The 22279-nt window shown below is 43.1% G+C and overlaps 1 protein-coding gene across 1 annotated transcript in view; it reads right to left on the bottom strand.

Moving 5' to 3' along the window:
* Positions 1-3510: 3510 nt before the first annotated feature.
* Positions 3511-22279, bottom strand: part of LOC112255352 (E3 ubiquitin-protein ligase rnf213-alpha) — a 63129-nt gene continuing 44360 nt past the window's right edge. Inside the window, exons 42-68 of the mRNA XM_042323728.1 lie at positions 20430-20550; positions 19737-19837; positions 19321-19500; positions 19069-19235; positions 16492-16594; positions 16246-16360; positions 15944-16130; positions 15077-15273; positions 14179-14301; positions 13923-14033; positions 12277-12519; positions 11959-12052; positions 11127-11161; positions 10933-11036; positions 10669-10825; positions 10157-10331; positions 9660-9754; positions 9236-9484; positions 8960-9089; positions 8753-8833; positions 8376-8556; positions 7941-8142; positions 7749-7826; positions 7441-7638; positions 7089-7181; positions 6637-6815; positions 3511-4784 (exon numbers count right to left, since the gene is read on the bottom strand). Coding sequence (XP_042179662.1) covers positions 4634-4784; positions 6637-6815; positions 7089-7181; positions 7441-7638; positions 7749-7826; positions 7941-8142; positions 8376-8556; positions 8753-8833; positions 8960-9089; positions 9236-9484; positions 9660-9754; positions 10157-10331; positions 10669-10825; positions 10933-11036; positions 11127-11161; positions 11959-12052; positions 12277-12519; positions 13923-14033; positions 14179-14301; positions 15077-15273; positions 15944-16130; positions 16246-16360; positions 16492-16594; positions 19069-19235; positions 19321-19500; positions 19737-19837; positions 20430-20550 — 3850 coding nt within the window. The 3' untranslated portion in view covers positions 3511-4633. The remainder of the gene's footprint in view (positions 4785-6636; positions 6816-7088; positions 7182-7440; positions 7639-7748; positions 7827-7940; positions 8143-8375; positions 8557-8752; positions 8834-8959; positions 9090-9235; positions 9485-9659; positions 9755-10156; positions 10332-10668; positions 10826-10932; positions 11037-11126; positions 11162-11958; positions 12053-12276; positions 12520-13922; positions 14034-14178; positions 14302-15076; positions 15274-15943; positions 16131-16245; positions 16361-16491; positions 16595-19068; positions 19236-19320; positions 19501-19736; positions 19838-20429; positions 20551-22279) is intronic.

Below are 22279 nucleotides of genomic sequence, written 5' to 3'. Positions count from 1 at the left end.
CATCAGAAGAATCACGTAACATATTCCAGTCTGTGATAGCAAAACAGTCCTGTAGTTTAGCATCTGCTTCGTCTGACCAATTTTTTATAGACCGAGTCACTGGTGCTTCCTGCTTAAATTTTTAGCTTGTAAGCAGGAATCAGGAGGATAGAGTTATGGTCAGATTTGCCAAATGGAGGGCGAGGGAGAGCTTTGTACGCGTCTCTGTGTGTGGAGTAGAGGTGGTCTAGAATTTTGTTTACCTCTGATTGCACATTTAACATGTTGATAGAAATGAGGTAAAACTGATTTAAGTTTCCCTGCGTTAAAGTCACCGGCCACTCGGAACCACGTCTCTGGATGAGCAGTTTCCTGTTTGCGTATGGCAGAATACAGCTCATTTAGTGTGGTTTTAGTTCCAACCTCGCTCTGTAGTGGTATATAGACAGCTACGAAAAAAAACAGATGAAAACTCTCTGGGTAAATAGTGAGGTCTGTAGCTTATCATAAGATACTCCACCTCAGGTGAGCAAAACTTTGAGATACACCCTGCACCATGGAGTTGGTACATCAAAAATCTCTTCCTAAATTATTTTGCAATATGTTTGGCACAGCTGTCAACATCCTTGTCCTCAAATTAAACTGGTATACTTTCCTATTTATGCGATTTGTATTCTTCCGCCAGTTTTGATCCTTTAAATTGGCAAGACAGATCAGTTCCCTACCTCCTCCCACTGCCACCTGCCTCCTCCAGTTTTGATCCTTTAAATTGGGCAGACAGATCAGTTCCCTACCTCCTCCCACTGCCACCTGCCTCCTCCAGTTTTGATCCTTTAAATTGGGCAGACAGATCAGTTCCTTACCTCCTCCCACTGCCACCTGCCTCCTCCAGTTTTGATCCTTTAAATTGGGCAGCCAGATCAGTTCCCTACCTCCTCCCACTGCCACCTGCTTCCTCCAGTTTTGATCCTTTAAATCGGGCAGACAGATCAGTTCCCTACCTCTTCCCACTGCCATCTGCCTCTTTCATTTTTAGGTTAATGCTGTAATCAATTGGCTGTAATCTGAGACTAGAATCTAGTTATGGTAAGGTTTGAAATAAATATAGCCAGTTATAATTATAACGGTTTAGTAGATTATAAAAAAAGAAGATCAGTCTTTACATGGCTGAAAGAAAAGGAATATAACACATACCTTTTACAGGAAACTCACTCTACATCCTTAGATGAAGTTGTTTACAGGAAACTCACTCTACATCCTTAGATGAAGTTGTTTACAGGAAACTCACTCTACATCCTTAGATGAAGTTGTTTACAGGAAACTCACTCTACATCCTTAGATGAAGTTGTTTACAGGAAACTCACTCTACATCCTTAGATGAAGTTGTTTACAGGAAACTCACTCTCCTACATCCTTAGATGAAGTTGTTTACAGGAAACTCACTCTACATCCTTAGATGAAGTTGTTTACAGGAAACTCACTCTACATCCTTAGATGAAGTTGTTTACAGGAAACTCACTCTACATCCTTAGATGAAGTTGTTTACAGGAAACTCACTCTACATCCTTAGATGAAGTTGTTTACAGGAAACTCACTCTACATCCTTAGATGAAGTTGTTTACAGGAAACTCACTCTACATCCTTAGATGAAGTTGTTTACAGGAAACTCACTCTACATCCTTAGATGAAGTTGTTTACAGGAAACTCACTCTACATCCTTAGATGAAGTTGTTTGCAGGAAACTCACTCTACATCCTTAGATGAAGTTGTTTACAGGAAACTCACTCTACATCCTTAAATGAAGCTGTGTGGAAAAAGGAATGGGGTGGTGAAATAACTTTCTGTCTTGGACAAAGGAACTCAAAGGGTGTGATGAACAAAAATTTCGATCTGAACGTGCAAATAGTCAGAAATGACTCGCAAGGAAGGTGGATCCTTTTGAATATGAAAGTGGGTGATAAAAATAGACTTGGCTCATTAATCTATATGGTCCAAATCAGGATGATCCATACCTCTTAGAAAATATTTATTCCAATTTATTGAACTTACAGGCAACAAATGATCTAATCATTATGGTAGGAGACTATAACACAGTGTTAAGTACCTCAATGGACCGTAAAGGTAATCACTCTACAAACTATCATCACCGTGCCCTTAAGGAAATCACAAATATTATGGACACATTCAAAATAGTGGATATTTGGAGACTAAAAATCCCTGACCTAGTGAGATATACATAGAGGAGACTTAATAAAGCTAGTCGTCTTGACTACATTCCTGTCTCTTTCTTTCATCAAAGTTTTTTAAAGTATTGATAGGAGACAGAATGCGATCGGAGTCTATGTGCGTAACATGGAGTGAGTGTAGCTTTAATATTCAGGATGATAATTGGAATCCATACTGTATCACCATCATTAATATATATATATATGTATATATATGTATATATATATATATATATATATATATATATATATATATATATATATATGTTACCTTTATTTAAATAGGCAAGTCAGTTAAGAACAATTCTTATTTACAATGACGCCTACACCATCAAAACCCAGACGACGCTGGGACTCCACAACAGGTACAGCCTGTTGTGGTACAGCCATCATAGTTGCATCATAGTTACATTTAACATCATTTTCATTGAAAAACACATCCGAGTATTTTCATAGCAATTGACTTTTCACGTGATTATGAAAGAGACCTTGCATTATTATAGAAACGGGTTCACTACAGTACAAATGTATCCCATAAAATATGCTATTATTCCCCAACGTCCCTGTTCTGATATCTTCCCATTGCTTGTTGTAAACATAGATAAACATGTAGACAAAGACATACAAAAGATATACAAACAAAAAACGCTCTAGACAATAGAGAACGAGAGTGAGAGGAGAGAGATCAAGTGTGTGTGTGTATTGCGTCCATATGTGTAAACTAGCAGGTAGTGTGTTTGTGCACATATCAACTTCATAGTGTTTTAGTCCCCATAATTTTTCCCGTAACTTGACATCCCCATAGAATGTAGTACCACCATGGTGTTATGGAGCTGTCTCTGAAGAGCTGTCCGTCTATAAAGAGTTTGTCTACAATGAGAAAGGCACGCTTAAAAACCTTTCCCTCTGTTACCTCTGTACAGGATACAGCCTCTTGGAGAAATGGATCATTCAGACCGAGTTTGATCCCTTTAAGCTCCCTTACCCTGCTTTTGATCAGCTCCTTTTGTTGGTAGTGTTTCATTTTTGCGTTGATCGGTCGGGGACCCTTGGTCTTGTCGCTGCGAGCTCCACGTCTGTGCACTCGGTGGAAAGTCACCTTGTTTACAGTCTCTGGAGGAAGTCTCAAGACAGATTGCATGAACTCTCTGATCGCTCCCCTTAGATAGTTTGTTAACCATTAAATGAGGAATAATTATACAATATTTAATACAAGGCCTGTTATTAATGATGTAACACTTATTTATAATATGGTTTATACATATAAATATTTACTAATGCTAAATGAATACATGACCCAATTACATGTAATCATGTATTAACAGTTTATTAATTAAAATCTTACGTAACAATTTGAAGGTCTGCTTAAATAGGTTATAAGCTATCTAAGCAAACCTTCAAATAAATTAAATATGACCCATTGGCAATGGCAAGTTAGTGAAATGAGGGTATTATCTAGGCCTGTACATTTAGAGTATATTACCAGCAAAGGCGTGACAAACATCCCTCTTGACAGCACCAGCCCTTTTATTTCAAGATGCCATGATTTGGACACAGAAGATAATGTAGTCATATTCAACCAGAATACATTAAAACCAGGCAGATAAAATTATTAGGTCATGTATTTAACAAACTTGATTTTAGATCTTCAGGACTGTAAATTACAAAATGTGGGCCAATAGCACCCTCAAGCGGATGCTTATTGCACTGATCTGAACATAATGTTTGGAAATATTAACTTTAAAATAACACCAACCACCAATATTCTCCCAAAATATAAATTTGAAAGTACAACATTTTAAAGTACAACATGTAAAAGAGAAGAGCATAACATAAACATGTGGTAAACATAAAAACTGCACTGGAGTTAGTCTCTCAAATAATGTCAAAAATATTTCCCACAAAATAAACATCTAGTAACAAAAATGATTGCATAAAACATTCTGTAAACACAGTTTGGTTTAAATAAGGCTTGATTCAATCCGTTTACCCGAAGTCCACCACTATGGCACGCTTAAAATGTAAAGGTCATTTCCAATTGGGCCGACATATGCAGCGTTTACCGTGAATGCAGTCTCATGCGAACGCAGTAACAATGCCTTTAATATTCAATTCTATTGCCCTGAACATCAACGATACGGATTGAACCAACCCCATAGTCTGAGCAAAAAATGATATTTGGAATGTTTTCCTGAGAAAATGTTGCATTCAAGGCAGGTTTTGTAAGGAGAAAGGCAAGATTCCCCACATACCAGTTATAAATCCTCTTAGTATCTAAGTATGGTGTGTCAGTGTGGCACATACTGTGAGATCACTGGAGAAAGCACATACATCTATACAGCATACAATCAGAAGCACTTGTGTTCTATTCTAACATTTCCCCGGTGATCCAGTGTAGTCCTTTACAAATCATGTTCAGGTGGAATCGATTACATCATCCATTCTTGTTTGTAAGTCACAGTAAATTTCCAGGTTTCCACAATCTGTGAGAGGAGTATCTCGTCGGGGAAGGAAGCCTCCACGTCAGGAGGGACTTGTACTTCTTTGCGGTCCATGTATGCAGTCAAAGTCTCTTTGACACTAGAATGAGAGAAAGAAGACAAAACAGGTTGTGATTTCAGACCTCGGAACTGTGTCTATAACGCAGGGAGTCAGGAAACAGGAAGCAGGTGCAGATGGTGATTTTAATAATACCGAACATGGAGTGTTACAAAAACAAGCGCAGCGTCTGAACCAATACTGCCTGAAGAGTGATGCTAGATAAAAGGGGTAGTGATGGAGTCCAGGTGTGCCTAATGAGTGTTCCCAGGACCGGTGGAGAGTAGACCGGGTACGTTGAGCGCCATAGAGGGCGAGCGGGAGTAGACGTGACAATGTTGTTCAGTCAAGGGGATCAAATACCATCAAAATATGTGAAGTCACATCTGCCTTTCTTCGACATTAGATCTGCAACTTTAGCCCTCACATTGTGAATGTGGCTTCACATCCAAGGCTAATGTATGTGTTTGGCAGCTGCATGTCACATGCAAATGTCCCTTTTCATGAAAATGAGAGTTACAATGATGGTTTGGAATTGGAAGACCTCGGGAGTAGCCCCTGTTCCCGCCTACACTTGCTGTCTATCCTTGGGAGTAGTCCCTGTTCCCGCCCACACTTGCTGTCTATCCTCGTGAGTAGCCCCTGTTCCCGCCCACACTTGCTGTCTATCCTCGGGAGTAGTCCCTGTTCCCGCCCACACTTGCTGTCTATCCTCGGGAGTAGCCCCTGTTCCCGCCCACACTTGCTGTCTATCCTCGGGAGAAGCCCCTGTTCCCGCCCACACTTGCTGTCTATCCTCGGGAGTAGTCCCTGTTCCCGCCCACACTTGCTGTCTATCCTCGGGAGTAGCCCCTGTTCCCGCCCACACTTGCTGTCTATCCTCTGGAGTAGCCCCTGTTCCCGCCCACACTTGCTGTCTATCCTCGGGAGTAGCCCCTGTTCCCGCCCACACTTGCTGTCTATCCTCGGGAGTAGCCCCTGTTCCCGCCCACACTTGCTGTCTATCCTCGGGAGTAGCCCCTGTTCCCGCCAACACTTGCTGTCTATCCTCGGGAGTAGACCCTGTTCCCGCCCACACTTGCTGTCTATCCTCGGGAGTAGCCCCTGTTCCCGCCCACACTTGCTGTCTATCCTCGGGAGTAGCCCCTGTTCCCGCCCACACTTGCTGTCTATCCTCGGGAGTAGCCCCTGTTCCTGCCCACACTTGCTGTCTATCCTCGGGAGTAGCCCCTGTTCCCGCCCACACTTGCTGTCTATCCTCGGGAGTAGCCCCTGTTCCCGCCCACACTTGCTGTCTATCCACGGGAGAAGCCCCTGTTCCCGCCCACACTTGCTGTCTATCCTCGGGAGTAGCCCCTGTTCCCGCCCACACTTGCTGTCTATCCTCGGGAGTAGCCCCTGTTCCCGCCCACACTTGCTGTCTATCCTCGGGAGTAGCCCCTGTTCCCGCCCACACTTGCTGTCTATCCTCGGGAGTAGCCCCTGTTCCCGCCCACACTTGCTGTCTATCCTCGGGAGTAGCCCCTGTTCCCGCCCACACTTGCTGTCTATCCTCGGGAGTAGCCCCTGTTCCCCCGCCACACTTGCTGTCTATCCTCGGGAGTAGCCCCTGTTCCCGCCCACACTTGCTGTCTATCCTCGGGAGTAGCCCCTGTTCCCGCCCACACTTGCTGTCTATCCTCGGGAGTAGCCCCTGTTCCCGCCCACACTTGCTGTCTATCCTCGGGAGAAGCCCCTGTTCCCGCCCACACTTGCTGTCTATCCTCGGGAGTAGCCCCTGTTCCCGCCCACACTTGCTGTCTATCCTCGGGAGTAGCCCCTGTTCCCGCCCACACTTGCTGTCTATCCTCGGGAGTAGCCCCTGTTCCCGCCCACACTTGCTGTCTATCCTCACCTCCAGTGTGGTCCATAGGTATCCGAGGCACGAGGGCTCCCCAGGTTCAGCAGGAGGAACTCGTGCATCTCCAGCAGCCAGGTGTTGATGTTCCCCACGGTGATGAAACCTTGGAGCAGCTTCTTCTGCTCCTCCTCCAGGTGCTTCTGGTACTCAGCCGAGACCCCAAAGAATGGGTCCTTCAGGAGGGAAGATAGAGGAAGGAATCTCAGAGTTATCTAGACCGACAGTGGTATCATACAGCATGACTGGGAATCAACCCCAACGATGGCTATAGATTCACCCTTCCTCATCTGTGCAAATCGTTACTTAAAATTGACCAAAGTAATATGTTAGGGTTGAAAAACACTGAAACATCTCTCAGCAAAGATTGCAATGATAGAGCCGACAAGTTCTTTTTAGGATGATTGTGTCACGTATTACTACAGTATGTGTGATAAGCTGTTGGTTACCCTCTTCAGACTCTTCAGCATGTTCTCTGATTTGAGGGAAGAGAGGAGCTGCCACAGAGCCACACAGTGCTTCAGACTGCATCTGCCCAGAGCCTAAAGAAATGGGGCAGCACAGAGCACACACGTTAGACTACATGTACGGAATACTGGCAACATGACTGGTACACTGGATACAACGCAAATATATTGAATCTCAGTACAGTAGGACCTTAGAGATAAGAACACATTAGAAGGGAGGTTTGCCTGTTCAGTTGACCAGGCAGTCTAACTCTTAGGTTTGTATCTTAGAGGTTGTACTGTATTTCTTTTTAGCTCATCAATCTGACACACAATATCAAATAAACATGGTCACCTTTAAGAAGTGTGGTTCGGTCTGCTCGCTCATCCTGAGCGTGTCCTCCAGGTAACGCACCAAGGGCATGTGGGTGTCTCCCCCAGTCATGGACAGGAAGCCCAGAGCCAGCTCCACAGCCTTCAGGGCATCACACACCTCACTGTACGACTCCAGATCCCTGGACAGGGCTGTGAGGGTCAGGGACGGCAGACGCTCCTGGGAAAACAACGAGGACATTGTACCGCTGAAATGTGATATGTATTCACATGACGCCACAATGGTGTGTCAACAAATACAAGTAATAATAATGCTTCCGTAAAACTTACCTGAGACACTTTTCCTTTCACTGTTTTCAAAATGCTTTCGTAATCTCTTTCATGTCTGGTGACCAAAATCGGGATTCCCTGAAAGTCAACACATTGGATTCAGTAAGTGATGCATTGCTTTCGTTTTTCCCAGTCATTTCAGATCTGTAAGCACCAGAGGGTCTGGGGCCTTAATTAGAAGCCAGGACTCACAGTTAGTGTGATGAGGGGTTTGCCCTGCAGGAAGCGGGTTAGGACCTGCTGCTGGATCTTGGGAAGGTCGTACTCAGACAGGGTCTCCTTGCCACGCTCCAGGCTGTACTGGCAGTTTGACAGCACCAGGGGCAGCAGGTCCTTCTCCACTTCATAGCGGATCACATGCAGATCTGTCAGCTCTGACAGACTCACCTTGTAGCTGTTGGAGCAGAAAGTACTTTGAGACCTTTTAATATCCCTGGATAAACTGGCTGACGGCTGTGCAGTAAACCAATCCAGTGTTAGTTCCAAATATCTTTCATTTCTATTCTACCTTAAAAAATATATATTTTAATTATTGTGTTTAGAGTCAAGGTTGGGGGTGGGTGGGGTTTGTTTGGGATGGGGGTGGGTGGCATGGGAGGGATGATTGGTTCCTTGGCAGTGCTGTACCTGGTGTCTTCCCCAGTGTGGCGGTCCACAGCGTGAAGCAGCTCATTGTGCAGGGCCACCAGGTGACTGAGCAGAGCGGTGGAACACAGGCCTGGACCCTGGCGCCGTGGCAGGAGGTATTGGAGGTCACTGTCCTGGTCCAAATTCTCCTTCCAGAACTCTTCTGGGATCTTTATTTCACCTGCACATCCAAACACACAAAGTGAAAAAAAATGATTATGTCCAAAATTGTTCCCTATTGCCTACATAGTGCACTACTTCCAACTGGGGCCCTATGTAGAGAATAGGGTGCCATTTCGGGCACAGACAATGTTCCAGTTGTACGGCCAACTTTGTCCTGCTTTACAGAGGACTGTAGTCAAAGAAGGGTAACTCACTGGTGGCTACTGACAATCTGAGCAAGTTCCATGTATTCAGGAAGATCTGGATTCGTTTCTCATAGCACACTCTCATCGGTGCTGTTAGAAGACAAAACCCCATAAATTTTCATAAGTTAGTCTCAAATTGGCAATCGGCAATAATATGATGATAACTATGCTGAATAGTGCGAAGGATGGATCATTCTGATGGACAGTTGACGTTACCTGACTGTTTCTGGATGAACTCTCTAATGGAGGCATTCATCAGGTCTGATGACCTCTGGAACCTTTTCACCAGACTCTTCTGCAGGGCCAGGATATCTGGAAGGAACCTCACCAGCCGGAACTCTGCCTCCTGCGAAAATTCCCAAAAATGTATGGAAAATGCAGGAGATCATGTGAGTTAAATGTCACAGACTCACTCAGAAACTATTCAAAGATGCAAGATTTAGAAAATCTATTTACAATAGGAAGAAAGAACACAGGTTTCGTGACGATTACCTTCTGTAGGAACCTCCATAGTAGAGGGAGCTTGTCCTTTCCGTCGTTCTGCTCTACGATGTGGGTGAGGCTGAGTAGGGACACCCTCTCTCTGCAGCTCCACACTCCTGAACAGTGGACCTGGGAGCCCCGAGGTAGCGAGGACAACGGACACTCATCCCCGAATGTCACCCTCATGATGAAGTTAGAGGAGACACGCAAGTCATTTCTGATTGTGGCATTCACCTCTCTCAGCCGCTGGTCAAGATGCTGTGATGTCAAACACACACAGGTATGTACATACAGACACACACAAAGTGAAACTCTTTGTCCCTTCAAAGGTGCAATCTTATCTTTGACTTGGAATATAGCTGGAATATATGTTTTATCAAATAGATCTTTAATCAAACTATAGCTAACTTCAAATGTTATCCAAAGGTTTCACCTTCAACTGAGGAGTGATGATGTCAGTAGCAACGGTTGTCTCCCAGGTATTTCTGGCCTCTTTAGTTGACAGTTGGGAATCATAGCCAGCCATCCCTAGAAACAAAGAGTCCATGAGGTAGCTACTCGTATCTGTGTTATAAGTACGCAGGTATGTGATTTAGATTTTGTTTCATTTCAAACAATTAACTTGCTCTGACTTTCATTGTTTCAAAATGTTTGGAGAGAAGCGGGAGGCGCTCAACCAAAGTGAGACGAGATGCAACCAAAAAATCACATTGCTATTTGAAAGGAAAAGGTGCAACTCTCGCTCACAGTAAAAAATGTGATACTTTATTAGCCTATTCAAGTTCAAATATGATTGTGAATATACACTTAAATACTTGATTGTGTTCAAATATGATTGTGTGTATACAATTAAAAACTTGATTGAGTTAAAATCAGATAATAAAGTATACCTGTCAGAGGGCTTATGAGAGCATTAATGAAAGGCCTTACATGGATTGGTCTGTGGTGACTCCAGGATGGATCTGATTATCAGGTGGATGGCGGTGACCGTGCCATCTGTTCCCTTCCCCAGGGCTTTGGTCACATGATCCATATCCTTTAGCAGGTGAAGGATCAGAAATCCACAGGGGTCAGCAACTGGAGGCTGGATGATCTGCTGGACGGACTAGAAAGAAGAGAGATATCTTATTATTGTGAAATACTGCAGTCCGCAGTTGTCATCTTTTATATATTTTGTCTTTTAGTATTTTCATCTTCTATGTCTTTTTTTTTTTTTACATCTCCTTTGTATTTTACTAACATCAAAACCGTATAATTAGTAGATAAGCTTAATTATTTATACACTAATTGAGTAGATAATGGCAAATAAACTACTTGAACTTGAATGATAAACAACAACTCTATATTACTCTATATAACTCTATAACCACTATTTTGTAGTTTGGTACACTGTACACAGTGCTAGAAAGAGTGGGCTGGCATTGGCAGACAAGCAGGCGTACCTGTGGGTGCTCTGAGGCCCCTAGCAGCATGGCTAGATGGGTGAGCAGCCTGACGAGGGTGAAGGGGGTGAGGGACATGTTTTTGGTGTCCTGGGAGTCTGGGTTGTCCCTCCTCTGAGGATCTCCTAGGATGTGACCAGTCCTTGTCAGATCTCCCCTAAGAGGACAAGTTCAGTCATTCAACATGGGATCTGTCAATCTGATGCTTTAGCAACAATATCAACAGGAAGCCCTTTTTGTAAGCACCACAGGGAACACATTTACCGCTGCAGTCCCATAGCACTGAAACCTCTGACAGGAGCATGGTTCTTCCCTCCAACTACTGCCCCACACTCTAGACAGCGTGCCAGCTGGGTGGGGCGACCACACTGCAAAGAGGGGGTGAATTAGTCTGCTGTGGAGTTTTTTAACATTGTGAATGTTTGTCAATTGAATTATACATTAAGAACTGTGCTTACCTCACCAACAGCACAAGGGTGTCCTTCAGGACAGGCTGTAGAGAACAAAGGTCAATAAAAATGTTAATGTTTAGTTTTGCAATGTTTTACTCAGTATACAACACAACTCATCATTGAATTATTCGGTAACACTTTATCAACAGGTATAATGCTTTATATACTTGTCATGTGCATGTATGAGTCATTATAATGTGTTACTATAATGCTTACAATATGTGTTCTATGCTGCAATTTTTCAATAGCTGTTGTTTAGTAGGGATCAGTATGAGATACTTCTACATTAGGACACTACTGCAACCTGAAAGCTGAGGTGAATGTTCTTGGTAGTGGATGAAGTGAGCTCGAACAAAACATACAGAAGTTAAGAAAGTGTTTTGTAAATCTAAGTCATTTGTTATGATTCAGGCAAGCTTTACATATTGTAGCATATTGCAGTCAAATGACAAAATCGCCCTCTAGTGGCATCATGGATGGAATGTTCTGAATATGTTTCATAATTTCATCATTAATAAACATACCAAAAAAATACTGCTGGAAATCCAGTGTTTCTATGTCAAACGGTTTTGTTATATTTCAGTCTTCTGTGATGTATATAAAGAGTAATATTGGGATACAAACTCAAAATTGAATACATCTGAACTTTCTTTAAGCCCATAACCATGAGTGTGAGGTGTATACATTTGTTTCAAAGTAGATTTGTTTAAGACTACCAAGAAACACTGATTTAGCCCACTGCAGTAAAAGGTTAACAAAATCAATGCCACAGGTGAATTGAGAAAGCAGATTTTATAGTTATAGGGCACACCAACATTTATATGGGCACTGTACTTACAATACCAGGTGAGTGCTTGAAGGCCTCCAGTCTGTGTTAAAACCCTTTGGGCCATAGCCAGCATGTCTTCAGGCATCGTGGGTATGAAGGCTCTCTGTTGGAATAGACAGTCCGATAAAGACAGAACTCCCATATTCAACTTGGAATAACATGTTTATGAGAACAATGGCTGCGTTTCGATTCTCCACCCTTCTGCAGAAAAAGCATTGGATTGGTGTACGTATTGGCTACAGTGAGTTTCCACCATTGTTTAATCCCTTCGGGAGAAGGGTGGACAATTGGGATGCAGCCAGTATGAGATGGTGAGATGGATCATACCAGCATGTTGTTAGGAGTCAGGCCAAGCTGCTGAAGAGGTGTAAGCACCCCTTCTGTCCCAGTGAGCAGCACAGCGGCCAGGTGGACAGCCAGCTCTATAAGGACGTGCTCTGCACCGGTACGGCCATTATGGACATTCAGTTCTCCCATCCTGTTCTGCACCAATGCCATGGCAAAGTCCCTCACTGGCTTGGGATCTAGGTACCTTGAACCCTGGATGAAGTACTCAAGTTCTTGGCATTTCTGAGGGAGGACAGCCATTATGGTTAAATATAACCTCTGTGTATGGACTCAGGGTTCAGTTAGGCATATGAGACATTTCATCCTAACATTTTCTGGGACAATCAACCATATTTTCTGGGAGAATCAAGATGGCTTGATTGAGATTTGGGGGGACTTTTTAGGAATCTACGAAAAGGTCACATTTAACTTAAATTAGCAACATGATTTGAAAATCTAACGTTGAAATGTCACTAGTTGCCCCGTTTCTATCATCAACAACAGAGTCCAATGTGTTCCTACCCTAGGGCTGGGGTGGAGGCCTGTGTTCCTACCCTAGGGCTGGGGTGGAGCCCTGTGTTCCTACCCTAGGGCTGGGCTAGAGGCCTGTGTTCCTACCTTAGGGCTGGGGTGGAGGCCTGTGTTCCTACCCTAGGGCTGGGCTGGAGGCCTGTGTTCCTACCTTAGGGCTGGGGTGGAGGCCTGTGTTCCTAGGGCTGGTGGGCTGGGTGGAGGCCTGTGTTCCTACCCTAGGGCTGGGGTGGAGGGCCCTGTGTTCCTACCCTAGGGCTGGGGTGGAGGCCTGTGTTCCTACACTAGGGCTGGGGTGGAGGCCTGTGTTCCTACCTTAGGGCTGGGGTGGAGGCCTGTGTTCCTACCCCTAGGGCTGGGGTGGAGGCCTGTGTTCCTACCCTGGGGTGGGCTGGGCTGGGGTGGAGGCCTGTGTTCCTACCCTAGGGCTGGGGCCTGTGTTCCTACACTAGGGCTGGGGTGGGGTGGATAGGCCTGTGTTCCTACCTTAGGGCTGGGGTAGAGGCCTGTGTTCCTACCTTAGGGCTGGGCTGTGTTCCTAGGCTGGGGTGGAGGCTGTGTTCCTACCCTAGGGCTGGGCTGTGTTCCTAGGCCTGTGTTCCTACCTTAGGGCTGGGGTGGAGGCCTGTGTTCCTACCCTAGGGCTGGGCTGGAGGCCTGTGTTCCTACCCTAGGGCTGGGGTAGAGGCCTGTGTTCCTACACTGGGGTGGAGGCCTGTGTTCTGGGGGGGTGGAGGCCTGTGTTCCTACACTAGGGCTGGGGTGGAGGCCTGGAGGCCTGTGTTGCTACCCTAGGGCTGGGGTGGAGGCCTGTGTTCCTACCCTAGGGCTGGGGTAGAGGCCTGTGTTCCTACCCTAGGGCTGAGCTGGTTCCTAGGCCTGTGTTCCTACCCTAGGGCTGGGGTGGAGGCCTGTGTTCCTACCCTAGGGCTGGGCTGGAGGCCTGTGTTCCTACCCTAGGGCTGGGCTGGAGGCCTGTGTTCCTACCCTAGGGCTGGGGTGGAGGCCTGTGTTCCTACACTAGGGCTGGGGTATAGGTCTGTGTTCCTACCTTAGGGCTGGGGTAGAGGCCTGTGTTCCTACCCTAGGGCTGGGGTGGAGGCCTGTGTTCCTACCTTAGGGCTGGGCTGGAGGCCTGTGTTGGCTGCTCGGTACAGACTGGTGACTTCTCTGAAAAGAGCCAGCAGGATATACAAGGTCCGCCTCTTTGGAGGTGCAGTACATCTCTATAAACAAGACAAAGACGCAGAGCGGAGGATTATCCACTTATCAATGATGCATTACCTCAGATGATTAGAAATGCTTTCAAACAGGTTAGTAATAGTAATGCACGAGACACTGTTAGAGAGCTGAGTGGAATTGCACTAATACCTCACACTTCTTCTCTATGTCCTCCACAGTGCCCTCTAATACTGCTTTGGCAACAGCCTCCCGTACAGCCAGGTATTGCTCTCCATAGACCAGATACTGGTCCATCTGCCCACCATCTTCATTCTGTACACAATCCCGCAGATGAACAACCATATACAGTATGTGTTAAAAATATATATATATCAACTTCATGAATCCTTATAAAAAGTATGGAAAATAAATATGAAATCAAAAAACAGGCAGGTATAATTAAACGATAGAAGTGTGATGACTTGAATAATGACACAATGTGGTATACGCATAGAAAATGTCAAATATTTCACAATATCGGAATTTTTCATAATGCACATATATGTGGCCAGATTTCTCTGTAGGGGGGTTATTTCAAATGTTAGAGCTTCAAAATTGTATATCATACACTGCAGTTGGAGAAAACATTGGAAAGTTATGCTGCTACACTTAGGAGACAAGTTGGAGAAAATGCCCATTGAAAAATGTTGATGCAATTTTCACACTTGCTAGAGAGCTCTTCTTTGTTTACGCCCATTCAGCATTTTTCACACCCTCTTAAGCCTTAGCCCCACCCATCTCTTTAAGAAATACATGTAAACGTATGGCCAACCATCAGCATGGTCAACTCCACCATGCCAGACACGAGGTCCTACTGTGAAGTACGAACGAGCGTCAAACGCTCCCGATCCTGTAACCAGTCACATATATGGTTCTTCGTTGCGAGGGTTCATTTACAGAGAGATCATATGCTATATAGGTAGTCTTCCATATCACTTTAATATGTACTTGACAAGTACTTTAATGAAAGGAAAATAAATACAGGCTTTTTCAACAGTTAAAAATGTGGTTTATAAAACATTTAAGAAAGCCGTATGTTACTATGTACCTGTTGATGTATCTCTTCAGGGAAAAGCCACCTGTACTCGGCTTCCTTCAGCATCCCCTGGACACACTCTACACCCTGCTGTCTGCTGATGTTGCGGATCAGGTAGACCCGGTACCAGTCGTTCACACTCCTCTCGCACAGGTTCCTAACAGCACGAAGAAACTCCTCAACCACATCCTGAGGACTTGCACATACCCCTGAAAGACCAGAAACTTCTTTCAGGACATGTCTTGGATCAGTCAGACAAACTTATTGCAAGTGTTTTCAACATTCCCCATGACACACACTTGTGATGGCCTAACAGCCACAATGTTTGTTGTTGCTCTTGTTGACTCTAAATTCCCTATATTTAAAAATAATTTTAAAGACCATTTTTGGTGTGTGGACCTGTGTGGACCTAAATCCGATTTTTAATTTTGGTAATCGCATCAGATCCGAGCCCAGTGGTTTCAATAATCTCTATATTGTAAAAAAAAAAAAACATGTTTTAAATTAATTTATACCAACAAGCCCAATTTTTAACCAACACGGAGCAGAACTTGGGACTCAGGGGTTAATGTTTACATACCCTACATTACTTATCTCATATGTATAAACTGTACTCGATACCATCTACTGCATCTTGCCTATGCCATTCTGTACCATCACTCATTCATATATCTTTATGTACATACAGTATTCTTTATCCCTTTAGACTTGTGTGTATAAGGTAGTAGTTGTGGAATTGTTAGGTTAGATTACTCGTTGGTTATTACTGCATTGTCGGAACTAGAATCACAAGCATTTCGCTACACTCGCATTAACATCTGCTAACCATGTGTATTTGACAAATACATTTGATTTGAGCTTTTTAATACATTTTCTCACCAGACAGCATGCTATGGAGAAGGTGTGCAGCCTTGCCCAGGCACAGGCGGACCCTAGCGATCTGCTGCAGGTACTCTATTGTGACCGTCTCAGCCGAGTCAGTGACAGAGTCCAGGAAGTGATGCAAGAACTCAGTCTCTTCCTGAAGGCAGGTGTTTTCTTGTGGCATTCTTTCCAACAATGAGTCCTGCGAAAGAAAGTTGTATGATAGTCATATAGTCATACTGCAGTTGTGGTCTATGTTGTTATTCTGATTGGGCAACAGTCTTGACTGCCTGCATGGACACCCAATCAGATCATACCTCAAGGCAGTTAATGTACAACGCATACAGTTCATTTTTATCTTCTGCATCGACAATGTTGCTCTCTTCTATCGATGTCAAATGCTGCTGCAGATATTCCTTGACTTCATCAAAGCTAAAAAACAAAACACAAATGAGTTAAATTCAGGAAAATGTGTTGACACCCTACCTATTCTGAAACCTTGAATTGCGTTACTGGTTACAACAACATTACAATGACATAAGCAGCTTTTCTGGTTCACTCACCTGTACTTGAGCAGGAGTTTGAGTATCACTGATCTCACCACAGGATTTTTGTCCAGAGACTCATCGAATGGTGAGAAATCTTTGGTGTGTATCTGACTTTGTGCTGGTACAAAGACAATCAAATTAGAGCACAGCTACAAACATTTATTGAATCGTAATCCAATCTGTCAATTGTGTGTGTGTGTGTGTGTGTGTGTATACCGTTCAAAAGTTTGGGATTACTTAGAAATGTCCTTGTTTTTGAAAGGAAAGCACATTTGTTGTCCATTAAAATAACATGAAATTGATCAGAAATGCAGTGTAGACATTGTTAATGTTGTAAATGACTATAGTAGCTGAAAATGGCTGATTTTTAATGGAATATCTACATAGGCGTACAGAGGCCCATTATCAGCAACCATCACTCCTGTGTTCCAATGGCACGTTGTGTTAGCTAATCCAAGTTTATCATTTTAAAAGGCTAATTGATCATTAGAAAACCCTTTTGCAATTATGTTAGCACAGTTGACAACTGTTGTCCTGCTTAAAGAAGCAATAAAACTGTCCTTCTTCAGACTAGTTGAGAATCTGGAGCATCAGCATTTGTGGGTTCGATTAGGCTCAAAATGGCCAGAAACGATTAACTTTCTTCTGAAACTCGTCAGTCTATTCTTGTTCTGAGAAATGCAGGCTATTCCATGCGAGAACTTGCCAAGAAACTGAAGATCTCGTACAACGCTGTGTACTATTTCCTTCACAGAACAGTGAAAATTGGCTCTAACCAGAATAGAAAGAGGAGTGGAAGGCCCCAGTGCACAACTGAGCAAGAGGACAAGTACATTAGAGTGTCAGACGCCTCACAAGTCCTCAACTGGCAGCTTCATTAAATAGTACCCTCAAAACCCCAATCTTAACGTCAACAGTGAAGAGGCGACTCCGGGATGCTGGCCTTCTAGGCAGAGTCCCTCTGTCCAGTGTCTGTGTTCTTTTGCCCATCTTAATATCTTATTTTTATTGGCCAGTCTGAGATATGGCATTTTCTTTGCAACTCTGCCTAGAAGGCCAGCATCCCAGAGTCGCCTCTTCACTGTTGACGTTGAGACTGGTGTTGTGGGCTCTACGGTTCGATGGTTTTTGCGACTGCACTTGAAGAAACCGGAAAATGTTCCGGATTGACTGACCTTCATATTTTAAAGTAATGGTGGAATGTCGTTTCTCTTTGCTTATTTGAGCTGTTCTTGCCATAATATGGACTTGGTCTTTTACCAAATAGGGCTATCTTCTGTATACCACCCCTACCTTCTCACAACACAACTGATTGGCTCAAACGCATTAAGAAGGAAAGAAATTCAACAAATGAACCTTTAACAAGGCACACCTGTTAATTATAATGCATTCCAGGTGACTATTTTATGAAGCTGGTTGAGAGAATGCCAAGTGTGTGCAAAGCTGTTATCAAGGCAAAGGGTGGCTATTTCGAAGAATCTCAAATATAAAATATATTTTGATTTGTTTAACACTTTTCCGGGTAACTACATGATTCCATGAGTATTATTTGTTTCCTATGAACACTGGATTTTCAGCATTTATTTATTTTTATTATGAAAAATACAACATCCCAAAATAGTAATAATAAATAAAAACTCTGGAATGCGTAGGTGTGTCCAAACTTTTTTTGATTAACAACAACGAGGAGACAGCCTACAGGGAGGAGGTGAGGGTGTCAGGAAAATAACCTCTCACTCAATGTCAACAATACAAAGGAGATGATCGTGGACTTCAGGAAACAGCAGAGGGAGCACCCCCCATTCACATCGACGGGACAGTAGTGGAGAAGGTGGAAGTTTTAAGTTCCTTGGCGTGCACATCACAGACAAACTGAAATGGTCCACCCACACAGACAGCGTGGTGAAGAAGGCACAACAGCGCCTCTTCAACCTCGGGAGGCTGAAGAAATTTGGCTTGTCACCTAAAACCCTCACAAACTTCTACAGATGCACAATCGAGAGCATCCTGTCGGGCTGTATCACCGCCTGGTACGGCAACTGCACTGCCCTCAACCACAAGGCTCTCCAGATGGTAGTGCGGTCTGCAGATCACCGGGGGCAAAGCCCTCCAGGACACCTACAGCCCCCGATGTCACAGGAAGGACAAAAAAGATCATCAAGGACAACAACCAACTGAGTCACTGCCTGTTCACCCCGCTATCATCCAGAAGGCGAGGTCAGTAAAGGTGCATCAAAGCTGGGACTGAGAGACTGAAAAACAGCTTCTATCTCAAGGCCATCAGACTGTTAAACTGCCATCATTAACATAGAGATGCTGCTGCCAACATGCAGACTCAAATCACTGGCCACTTTAATAATGGTATCACTAGTCACTTTAAATAATGCCACTTTAATAATGTTTACATATCCTACATTACTCATGTAGTCGTTGTGAATTTGTTAGATTACTTGTTAGATATTACTGCACTGTCGGACTAGAAGCACAAGCATTTCGCTACACTCGCATTAACATCTGCTAGCCATGTATGTGACCAATACAATTTGATTTGATTTGGTACTGTATGTACGTGTGTGTGTTTGGGGGGGGTACCTCTGATGAGTGGAATCGGGTCTGTCTCGACCATGAGGAAGGACAACAGCTGCAGGATGACACCCTTTGATGGGGGGATGTTGTCCTTGAAGCACACAGTAGTGACGAGGTTTATGAAAAACGCACTGCAACTCCGTCTGAAATGGCCATTTAGGGTGATGGAAGCTCTGCAAAACCATAGGAGACAGATTAGACACTCACTGAGAAAGTACTGTCCCGGTATCCATAGTCAAAACTGTAAAACACACCCACCGTACGTCTTCAGACACTTTCACCTCAAAGTCATCTGGGAGTTCCTGTTTGCACATGGGGCAGTACATCTGGCCCACGTTGACACGTCTTCTGACACAGGTCAGACAGAAAATATGGTGACAGGGCAGGTCCACGGGGTCCTCTGGTTCCCCCATACACACAGGGCACTGGAGATCAAACCTAAGTGAAACAACATATGGTAATACCATCAAATTCTGTATATCCCTTACAGAAAAACCACATGATTTCACATGTGGAAAATCTAATTTCAAATGTTTTTGGAACACTTTAAATGTGTTCACATGTAAAATTCATGTGTTCTTTCCGTAAGGGACAGCTTATCAGCGACAGCAAATAACATAGACAAATTATATGAATCCATTTAGAACAAAATAAAGAAACCAATTGCACCTTACTTGCAAATAAGATCACTTGCTCCTTTCTTGCATGACTTCAGTATTTTAATGACGGCTGCAAAGGGTTCCTCAGATTTGACGTCTGAATGTTTTGACAGAATCTGTCATACAAGATACAAATAGCAGTCCAATAAATGAAATAGCCCTTTCCTGCAGTCTAACAACCTAGTGGCCTCATGGGTGGAATGTTATTCATATTTTTCATAATGAATACACTTTTTTTTTAAATAAATGCCGGAAATCCGGTGTTTCTATGATAAACAGCTTTGTTATATTTCAGTTTTCTGTGATGTATATAAAGAGTAATATTGTAATACATCTGAACTTTCTTTAAGCCCATAACCATGAGTGTGAGGTGTATACATTTCAACTCTATATCTGACATGGTACAGGTGTATTTGTTTTGTAAGCCCATGACCAGTAGATTTGTTTAAGTCTACCAATACACATTCTGTGTGAACCTGATTTAGCCCACAAGTTAAATAAGCAAAATGTTTATTTGGATAGAACTGTTTACAAAGGTCAAGATCACATAGGGCAAATTAAGTCTGAAGGGTGTGAAACCTCAAATATGGGATGAAAATAAACCATACATAAGAAAAAACTTAGGGTACAAATGCGAAAATGGTGATATAGAATATCACTCAGTAGCATGTTAAGTTAGTCAAAACAAAATATACCAGATAAACTTACTTTGCCTAAGGTATGAGTGTGATCAAGGACCAGAGACTTGAGCTCCCTCTCCTCAAACTCAAAGCCTAGCAGCATGTGTTCCACAAACAGAGAGAGGATGCAGATATGGTTCCAATTATTACTGGAAACAGAAACAAGGACAAATCGTTATTAATTCTGGGGGTATTAGACATATCTGGGATGAGTACAATTACATTGTAATAAAAGTTTATCATACAGAAAACCTAAAATATTTTTCTTAAAAGTCTACATCAAAAAGAAAGGTCAAAGACGCAACCTATCGGCCAAATTCACAAGTGAATACAGGTATTCATATACAGTGCCTTCAGAAAGTATTCATACCCCTTGACTTATTCCACATGTTGTTCTGTTACAGCCTGAATTCAAAATTGATTAAATATGATTTTATTTCCCTCATCTACACACAGTACACCATAATGACTTAAATATATATATTTTTTAAATAATCTTGGAAATTAAATACAGAAATATCTAATTTACATAAGTATTCACACCCCTGAGATCATACATGTTAGAATCACCTTTGGCAGCAATTACAGCTGTAAGTCTTTCTGGCTAAGTCTCTTTGCACACCTGGATCGTACAATATTTACACAATATAATTTTTAAAAGTCTTCAAGCTCTGTCAAGTTGGTTGGTTGTTGATCATTGCTAGACCGCCATTTTCAAGTCTTGCTGTAGATTTTCAGCTGATTTAAGTCCCAACTGTAACTTGGCCACTCAGGAACATTTACTGTCTTCTTAGTAAGCAACTCCAGTGTATATTTGGCCTTGTGTTTTAAGTTATTGTCCTGCTGAAAGGTGAATTCATCTCCCAGTGTCTTGTGGAAAGCAGACTGAACCAGGTTTCACTCTAGGATTTTGCCTGTGCTTATCTCTATTCCATTTCTTTTTATCCTAAAAAACTCCTCAGTCCTTAACCATTTCAAGCATACCCATAACATGATGCAGCCACCACCATGCTTGAACATATTAAGATAGGTTCTCAGTGATGTGCATTGTTGGATTTGCCCCAAACATAACGCATTGTATTCAGGACATAAAGTTAATTTCTTTGCCAATTGTTTTGCAGTTTTACTTTGTGCCTTATTGAAAACAGGATGCATGTTTGGAATATTTGTATTTTGTACAGGCTTCCTTATTTTCACTCTGTCAATTGTGATAGAATAATTATCTATTTACATTATTTATTTGATATTAATTGTTAACAATTAATATGTAACTAATTGTAAGACATTTCTGTCCTACAAATGCTGTGTTTTAATGGTCTCCACTCTAGTTCCCTGCAGCTAATCTGGGCGCATGGTCACTAGAGATGGCAAATGAGTTAACGACTGCATTGCATAGACAAGAATGTGTTTTACTAGGGATAGCTTAGGAGTAGAACAATCCCTCATTGTCTCAAAATCATCCTTGCAACTGGGAAACTAAGCCAGGGTGGAGTTAAGACAACAACCCCCTGCAGATAACGACCGGATGAACCCAGAGTGGCTTATGATGCCTCTTGATCTGAATGGGAGGGGTGGGACCAGCCATGACTAAGCCTTCTTAGTGTCGGCTATATAAAAAACTCTGCATTTCTGTAAAGGTTAGGCTGCTCGGCCCAACAGTCAAGAGTGTTGGTTTGACTAGTTTCATTATTGCAATAATTAATCGATATTAAATAAAGATGATTGTTTGAAGAAATGACAAAGTCTCTCTCAGTATGAATTTCCACGACACATTTAGGTTAGTATTGTGGAGTAACTACAATGCTGTTGATCCATCCTCAGTTTTCTCCTATCACAGCTATTCAACTCTGTAACTGTTTTAAAGTCACCATTGGCCTC

Source organism: Oncorhynchus tshawytscha, linkage group LG07 (assembly GCF_018296145.1).
Source record: "Oncorhynchus tshawytscha isolate Ot180627B linkage group LG07, Otsh_v2.0, whole genome shotgun sequence".
NCBI classification, from domain to species: domain Eukaryota; kingdom Metazoa; phylum Chordata; class Actinopteri; order Salmoniformes; family Salmonidae; genus Oncorhynchus; species Oncorhynchus tshawytscha.
Note: the sequence above shows the minus strand (reverse complement) of the source record. Positions and strands in the feature narration are given on the sequence as shown.